Source organism: Sciurus carolinensis, unplaced genomic scaffold, assembly GCF_902686445.1.
Source record: "Sciurus carolinensis unplaced genomic scaffold, mSciCar1.2, whole genome shotgun sequence".
Taxonomy (NCBI): Eukaryota; Metazoa; Chordata; class Mammalia; order Rodentia; family Sciuridae; genus Sciurus; species Sciurus carolinensis.
The window spans coordinates 124,481-132,944 of NW_025920264.1; the positions used below are offsets into that span (position 1 = coordinate 124,481).

General features: G+C 62.1%; 1 protein-coding gene across 3 annotated transcripts; it reads right to left on the reverse strand.

The window, feature by feature from the left end:
- Nucleotides 1-854: 854 nt before the first annotated feature.
- Nucleotides 855-6,720, reverse strand: Plpp2 (phospholipid phosphatase 2). 3 transcript variants are annotated; one of them, XM_047538105.1, is made up of 6 exons: nt 6,595-6,720; nt 4,579-4,730; nt 4,191-4,468; nt 2,251-2,308; nt 1,893-2,069; nt 855-1,796 (listed from the first exon to the last, which is right to left on the reverse strand). In XM_047538105.1, exons 2-6 carry the CDS (start codon nt 4,612-4,614, stop codon nt 1,650-1,652), a joined length of 696 nt encoding a protein of 231 aa, XP_047394061.1. In that variant the 5' UTR covers nt 4,615-4,730; nt 6,595-6,720; the 3' UTR covers nt 855-1,649. The 3 variants fall into 3 exon arrangements, with proteins under 3 accessions (XP_047394061.1, XP_047394059.1, XP_047394058.1); XM_047538103.1 differs by having other exon boundaries at nt 6,554-6,697; XM_047538102.1 differs by lacking the exon at nt 6,595-6,720 and adding an exon at nt 5,206-5,479.
- Between the last annotated feature and the right edge of the window lie 1,744 nt (nt 6,721-8,464).

The following is an 8,464-nucleotide window of genomic DNA, read 5'->3' on the forward strand; positions in this document are numbered from 1 at the left end:
GCCGGAAGAGCAGTGACAGGCCCAGGAGAGGTTCAGGAGCCTGCCAGGAGCTTGGGCAGGCAGAGAAGCTGCTGTTCCCTCTAGTTTAGGGAAAGATCTTCTCTTCTTTGAACAGGGCAAGTCCACTTCCTCATCTGGTCACCAGGACCAGCTGGGTCATCTGCTGGGAACTGGGAGCAGAGGATATTTGCTGGATGGGGCAAGGAGGCATTTATGAGGAGGAATTTCTGTGAAAATTCAAAAAACACAAACCATTACTTGGAAACCCAGGGTCTGCGTCTGGAGGGAAGCAGCTGGTGTCTGAACAGGGGGCCTGGGGGTGGCAGTGACGACACGACAGATGTCCTACCGTGGGGCATGAACATTTCCGGTAACAGCATCAGTGTCCTGGGACCAAAGCTCAGCACGGCTTTCCAGCCACCACAGCAGAGGGCCATTCTGCGCAGCCCAGCTCCATCTCCCCCACCTGCCCTGAGTGATCTGTGGGCCCATGTGACCTCCCCTAGACAACTGCAGTCTGAACTTGTGCTCCTCACATGTGAGTCCCACTACCCCTCTGCTGGTCCTGGGCAACCAGATCCTTGGCCCTGGACGTGTCACTGGCTGGAAATGACTGACACATTCCATGAATCAGGCTCCTGGTGTCCACAGCATCTGGGTGCCTGGTCCCTGGCACCAGGGGAGGGCCATGGTCTGCAAAGGAACCCTCTAGGCCCAGGACAGGGATGCAGGCTGCATCTCTGCACCCAAGTGCTAATCATCCCACTGGGGACTGGTGACCACACCCCACAGGAGGAAAGAAATAAAGCAGGTTCCAAGTACAAATACAACATCAGCAGACACATAAAAACAAATCACCCATCATAAAGACATATTTGGTAAAAAAAACAAAACAAAACAAAACAAAATTTATGACAATCTCACACTGAAAAGGCAAGCCCAGGAAGTTCTGAAACTCAGTGGGCAGACAGTCGGGACTGCAGGGCTCATCAGGTCAGAGTCCCACAGGGGCACAGGGAAGGCACAGGGGCAGAGCTTCCTACAGGGCCTGGAACACTAGTGTGTGCAGAGGCAAGGGGCGTTGCTGGACCAGCAGTTCAAAGCACAGGATCCCCATCACACAGAGAAGGGCTCTGAGGCCGTGGGGCATACAGAGGGTCCAGGAGGGGAGAGGGCAGACTCAGGAAGGAGAATGAGTCTGGCTGGTCTTCCAGGCAACAGAGGCCACTGCAGGCCCAGGGGCCCGGTTGTGCACAAGGGCTGGTGCCTTCCCTCAACACACACAGCCCACTGCCTGGAAGCCAGACATCCTCCCTGCCAAAGTCCCGGGGTCCATAACCTGCAGGCCCTCTCTGGACATAACTGTGTGCTGGCCAGGGAGAAGCAGGGGGCCCTCAACAAACACCTGCTTTACTAGAGACCCACGTGCACACCCACCAAGCAGCACAAGTGCCTGGCTCCCAGGTCCTTCCCGGCCCCCTACTTGAGTGGGTCCTCAAGAAGCAACAAGGACAGCCCATGGGACACCTGGCCCCCAGAGTGCTGCTTGCCACTACCACTAGCTGGGAACCTGGGGCCTGTCTGAGCCCTCCTGTTGACCAGGGTCCAGAACACGGCTGTCCCGCAGATGGCAGCCTGGAGGTCCTGGCTCAGGAGGAGGAGACAGGGTAGCCGCGGTGGTTGTGCGAGGCCTCGCCCACAGTCAGCGTCAGGGACAGGCTGGGCTTGCGCTCCGCCACTTCCTCCAGGCAGGGCCGTGGGGGCCGGGCTTTGAAGAAGTCCGAGACATACCGGACCTGCGGGGGGCCGAAGAGCGGGAGGATGGCAGGAGGGTCCCGGTGAGGGTTGGGAGCGCCCCAGCGGAGCGCGGGGTGGGTGGGGCTAGGACTCACAGTGAGGCCGGCCACCAGGGCCCCCTGCAGCAGGCCGACGAGGACGTCGCTCCAGTGGTGCTTGTGGTCGGACACGCGGGTGTAGCCCACGTAAAGGGCGAAGGCCACCAGGAAGAACTGCACCGTGGGCCGCAGCAGCCGCGCCCACTTCCCGCAGAGCCGCGCCTGCACGTAGAGCTGCGGAGGCAGCGCATCAGCCGGCTGCAGCGCGACTGGGCTGAGGCCGCGGAGGGGCCCGAGGGGCCGGAGGAGCCCGCTTGCCCGCTTGCCCGCTTGCCCCGCACCTGCTCCACCTCCCCGAGGGCAGTGCAGAAGGCCGGGCCCTGGGCTCCCCACACAAGTGGATAAAGAAACTCACCGCCAAGAACAGCATGCAGTACATCCCAAAGGAGGAGTGTCCAGAGTAGAAAGAGAGCCTGGGAGAGAGGGTGGGCAGAGTTGGTGGGGGAGGCCATACTGACCCACCGCCTACGCAGGATGAGGGGACCAAACATGGAGCAGTCCCCAGGTAGGTAGGTAGGGCTGGGCCTGCAGCCTCGAACACCTCACTAACACAGCAGGACCAGTCGGCCGCCCCAGGGCCCAGGCAGGCAGAGCCAGGTCTGTGCCCTGTGTCCCCTTCAGGGTGGTTCCACGTCTGGAACCTAAGGGAAGTGCCACACCTTCTACCAACCCCAGACTCAGCACAGACATCCAGGGACTGGCAGGGAGGCCAGGGTTCCCTGCCAGGGAGCTCTGGAGCAGATGGAAAGCTCATGGCAACCAAGGGCTCAACCAGAGGCACCAGCTCTGCACCACTGTGTCACACACCAGGACGGCACAGGCCAGGACAGCGGCACCCAACTGCCACGGGGACCTGCCCCTCGTGGCACCTGGTGCCTGTAGGAGGGGCTGGTCAGCCCCCACCTAACAAGGGGGCCTCAGCCACCACTTCAGGGCCACAGGCAGTGCTGATGCCAAGGAGGGGCCAGCCACACAAGAGGGCCCAGGCACTGGGGGGACGAGGGCCACCACACAGAGGGCCCAGGCACGCTGCTCAGAACAAGAAGCTGGGCAGAGGTCACATGCGCCCCCTGCAAATGCTGGGCAGCTGTCCTTGGTTCTAGGACCTCAGGAAATCTGTGTCTGCAGTTGGGGGTGCAGCTGAGGCACAGCCACAGAAAGCCCTGTGCCAACCCAGCACCACCAAGTAAGTAACAGGAATCTGCGTTTGATGGCTATCTGCCCTGATCTAACAGATCACGGCCGCACACAACTAAACCCACTCAGAAACGTCACTGTGCAGGCAGCAACCAGACCACACACTCAGTCCTCCACAAAACACCGACAAGCACACGAGGGCAGAGCTGCTCCAGGTGTCCCTGAGGGTGAGAAACAGCATGTCTGGTGGTCCTTGTTCAGAACTCAGCATTCAGCCTTAAATGTAAAATGGGGTGCAGGAAAGGCAGTTGGAGGGGAAACAGCAATGGAAAGTACACGCAGGTGACCCAAGTGTCAAAACGCACAGTCCTTGACAGACAGGACCTGCTGAACTGCTCCCCAAGGCCCCTGCCACCTGAGCAAGGAAGGGGGCAGCAGCACCTCAGAACTGTGCACCCCACAGTACTCAGCCAGTGAGGAACCAGGGGAGGGACCCTGCGCACTAGGGACAAAATGCTGAGGTCCCTGACACCAGGCACCCTGACCTTGCAGGACCACTGGCGGAAAACCTCGCTTTCTCTGCACCTCTGTCTCAGTCCGTCCTTTAGGTTTCTGCAGGTGAGCTTGTTTCTCACACGAAAGAAACCCAAGGTCGACTCAGAAGACAAGCCTCTGGCTCAGTCACCTGACCCACGACCAGAGCTGAAAGGACTCAGAACGACGTATCCCATCAGGGCAGAGTTGTAGCCAGAAGAGAAATGACGACGTGAAAACTAACATCCCAAGAAAAAGAACATCCCTCGGTTGAGATGGGAACAGGGTGGGGGACGGGGCATGGCTGCCATGGGCAGACATGGTGACCACACCAGCCCAGGAGAGGGAGTGGGCAGCACGCAAGACGGGTGCACACTCGCTCCAGCAAATGCAGCAACCTCCAGGTGAACTCAGAGGGAGCCAGAGACACAGTGGACCAAAGACAAAGTCAGAACCTTAGCAGCACAAGAAAGAAGTGCAACTCCACAGCAGACGACCCCTGGCAGGAAGGAGAGGCCAGAGGCAATGGGAAGGCAGGGACAGAGGGGTGAAGGTTGCTCCTGCAACGCCCCTCCACACCTCCAGTCTCCAGGGAGCCTCCCAGGGGCCAGACCCGGCACCCACCTGGCCTCGGTGACGTTGGCAGGGGCCCCCCTGCACACCCTCTCCAGCTGCACATAGACCGAGCAGTTGACCCGGCTCCAGTCTGGGTCGCAGACGGCCAGGAAGTTGGGGCGCAGACGACCAATCATGTACTTAGCCAGGTCCGTCAAGGACTGGCTCACCGCAGCCCCAAACAGGAAGGTGCCCAGCACCTTGTAGAGGGCAGCCACGTAGTTGTTGAAGTCGGAGCGGGAGTAGAGGCGGGCAGTGTACACCAGGTAGGCTTCCCCCGCTGAGACCTGCAGAGAGAGGGTGAGAGCCACAGGCAGGGTCTGGCCAGCCCGAGGCACCCCGTGCCCCCAAGCGGCTGTGCCCTCAGTCCTACCCACTCCACGCCCTTCTGCCTTACCAGGACGACAGTGGCTGTGATGGTGACCCCGGCCATGAGCCCATGGGTGATGGTGTCCGGACGGTAGGGGTATCGGATGGAGTCATCTCCACAGTAGAACCCTCGCTTGTACGGGGCGTTCACCAAGGTCAGGATGGCAAAGGGCAGAGAGGCTAGGGAAGGCCAGGGAGGGACATGGCGCCCTGCTGCAGACACAGCCTGGGCCTCTCCTCAGATCTCCAGTGAGAGGCCCTGCACCACACAGTCCTGACTCCCCCTGGTCATCGGGCAGCCCTCTCAGCCCCCACCCACCCCAACGCTGCTGGCCACCTCACTTAACTCCCCTCCTGACACTCCCGAGTGCCTGCCACAGGAGGAAACACCTCCTCTTCCCATCTCCTGTCCCGTGAAAGCACAGTCGTTTGTGTGACGCAGACGCTCAGGGCTGGACCTGGCCAAGCGGGGCAAAGAGCCGACGCAGCCAGGTTCACAGCAAGCGAGGGGAGACAGCCCAGGCCCTTTGCTCAGGCACCTGTCCCTTCTCTACCTCCACACCAGGCCACCAGCCAGCCACACTGAGACAAGACACACCCAGCCCTATCCAGGAAGCCAGCCCAACAGCCCAGCCCACCACCACCATTGTGTTACCAGAGGTGTCCCCAGAGCTGAGGGAGGCCTGGAGACAGGAGCCAGCCACAGAGCTCGGGCAGAGGGCAGCACCCTGCCCCAATGGCGGCTCCAGGGACAAACCCAGGCAGGGTGCCCTTTGCCCCCAGCAGGGAGCTGGGTGTGAGCGGGTGCGGCTCTTCTGGGTCCTGAATGCCATGAGGGCAGGGGCCAACTTGAGGGGGCCTCCCTGGGGAAACACTCCAGAAAGGGAGACCTGAGGTCCACAGGGGGGCCCGCCCCTGCTGGGGGGCAATACTCTGGCTGCACTGAGGCGGCCTGAGAGAGCCTGGGACCAGGGTCAGGGGGCACAGGCAGAGGGACAGGCAAACACAGGCCAAAAGCGGAGGCGTCTAGCAAGGCTCCGCCCACCACCCAGTGGGGCTCAGGCTGGAGCAGCAAACCAGCAGCCCTGCCCCCACACCTTCCGCGGGAGATTCAGAAGCGGTAGCCAGGGCTGGGGTTCAGGACACTACAGTCTGGCCAAGACAGGGGCCTCCTCTCCATTCGGGCACCTCCGGAGCCTCCCTGACCTCACCTGCTCCATATTACTACCACCTACACCTGTGCTGTCTGAACTGTCTGCAACCTCAGCTTTCTTAGGATGGAAGCCACTGCCACCTGGCACACTGCAGCAACGTGCAACTGACTTTCAGCTCTGCCCTGCTGCTGTGTGACTCCACCAGGTGGTTCAACTTTTCTGGGGCCAGACTGTTTGGTCAGAAAAGTGCAATTATTTGCAGGTCTCCTGGTGCCTAACATACAGTAAGTGCCACATATATGTTTAAACAACACATGCACTCAAGAAAACAGTACCCAAGACTGGCAGATGATGTGCCTCAGGGACTTACTGTTGTTACCTGGCCCACCCTCCAGACCCGAAGGATGGGCCCGGCCTCTCTGGGAGAAACAGAAGACAGAAGAGGGGCAGCCAATGAGGCCAAAGCACCCGCCCCCGCGGGGGCAGCAGCATTCCGGGGCCATTGTCCACTGAGCCCCAGGGCAACACTCGGTCTTTGTTCCAGGGACCTGGGCCGGGGCAGGCGGAGCCTCCGGACAAGCCCGCCCCTAGCGCAGCCCACAAACCGGTCCGACAGGTTCGGCTCGGTGCTGGAGGCCCACCCGCAGCCCGGGGCGGCCCTTCGGCCTCTGGGGCCCGAGGGCGAGGGCGCTGGACCTCATCTGCGTCCGGCCGGCCGGGCTCCACCGGGCCGGAGTCAGCCGGCCCCGCGGCGCCTGGAAGCCGCCGGCGCCCCCTCGCCCCACGCAGGCTCTCGCAGCCGGGGGCGTGTCCGCCCGGGATCCCCACACCCGGGCCCGCGGCTCTTACCGACCAACACGCACAGCACGTCGAGCAGCACGAAGACCCACCTCCGCTCCATGTCGCCCCCGCCCGGGCCGTGCCCGCGACCCCCGGCGCGCGCGTCCCAGCGCGTCCCGTCGCGTCCCAGGGCCACAGGGTCACATGGCCGCGGAGCCGCCCCGGTGGAGGGGAGGGACAGGGGCGGGGCGGGGCGGGGCGGCGACGGCAGGAGGGGCGGCCGGGTGACCGGAGAGCGCGGCGGTGCAGGGAGGGGACCCACGTGCGGAGTGCGGGCGGGGGAACGGGATGCGGAGAAGCGCAGGGTCTCCGAGCTGGGAGCAGCCGCCGGACGCTCAGGGGCAGCGGGCTCGAGGGCACCCAGAGTGTCCCTAAGGCCTGGGCGGCGGAGCCCGCGCGGGTGGTTTGAGCAGAGTTCGGGTGCGCAGAAACGGGGTCTGGACACCTCGGAGCCCACCCGGAGGACACGTGCCCTTGGCGTCGCCGAGCCCCGCTTTCCTCCACGGGGAAAGGCACTTGTGCTGGACACCCTGAGTCCTGCAAAACCAGGAAGTACCGGGGTGGGTGGTGTCCTGGCTCAGTCTCAAGTGTCGCTTCTTTCTAAAGCCATGATCCTGGAGTGCTGGGATACCTGGCAGGTGGGAAGGTCCAGTTCCTCCGCACCTGGTTCTTGTGACTGGAAAGGACTGGCTGTGCCCCTTGACACACTGCTGACCCCACTCCACGAGAGGGCACAAAGAGATGCCAGGTCCAGGGAACCCTAGGCCATGGGTGCCTGGTGTGGGGTGGTCAAGGGCATCGGGACTAGGGAAACCACGGCCTGAGGGCGTAGTGGCAAAACCTTTCAGTGTCCACACCCGTACTGGATCCCTTTGTCTGGGACCATCTGGGAAGTCGTCTTGTTTCTTCCCAGTAGGTGAAACTGGTCACAGTGGGAGTGGCAGGACTACCCTGCTGCCCTTGACCACTAAGGTCATGCTCCCTGGCACCATCAGCCCCTCCCCCAACAACCCCAAGTGGACAGCCCAGGTCCAGAGGAGGGCAACCTGACCCAAGGTTAAGCAGCTGGACTGCACTCAGAGCACCCCTCCCCGCAACCCAGGCTGCTTCCTGCATGCACCTGGGGTAGAGGTCACCCTGGGGAGTCCTGAGAGCCCAGGTGCTGAACTGCAGTACTGGGTAGACAACGCACAGCTGCCCTGTGGGGATAAGGGAAGGCCCAGCGCCCAGAATTGCCTTTGCACAGACAGTTTAACTGGGTCCACCACCAGGGCAGTGTGAGTTCCAAGTGCAGCCCCAGCTCCAGGTTCTCTGCAGTGTCTGGAGAGGTATGAGAGGGCACCCAGAGTCCCCATGCCCACTGCCCACGTGGGCAGCCAGGTCTGACCCTCTGCTGCACTGTCATCATGGGTGGGCTCTAGATGGGCCATGGGCTCTGCCCACCTGGCACAGGGCAGGGTGGTCCCACCCCAGCATGGCCAACTGGTCTGCCATGCCCACCGAACCTGGGTTCTGTTGAGGCTCTCCCTCAACGTGAAGCCTTGGGCCAGGCCCAGCTGCGAGATTCATGTGGTGTGACACCATGTATGTCCCCAACGCTGCCACCTCGGACAGGCCTGCAGGGAACCTAGACGCCCTTCCACACTTGCCAAGAGGACGTGGGCCTCTGCTGCGGGGGCTTCAGGGCAGGCAGGGCACAGAGGGGAGACCAGGAGGCGAGCTGTCCTCCCTCTCAGGTCAGGATTTGGGTCAGTCCTTAACATCCCTGAGCAGGGTCAGGATTAAGACCTGGTGGGGGCAGCAAAAATGAGGATCAGGGTTAGGATTAGGGTCAAGGTTCCTACATGCTACCTTGAGGAGCTTCTTCCTCAGAGTTCTCATATCCAGAATGGACTGCTGACCCCAGCTGCCCATTTCCCC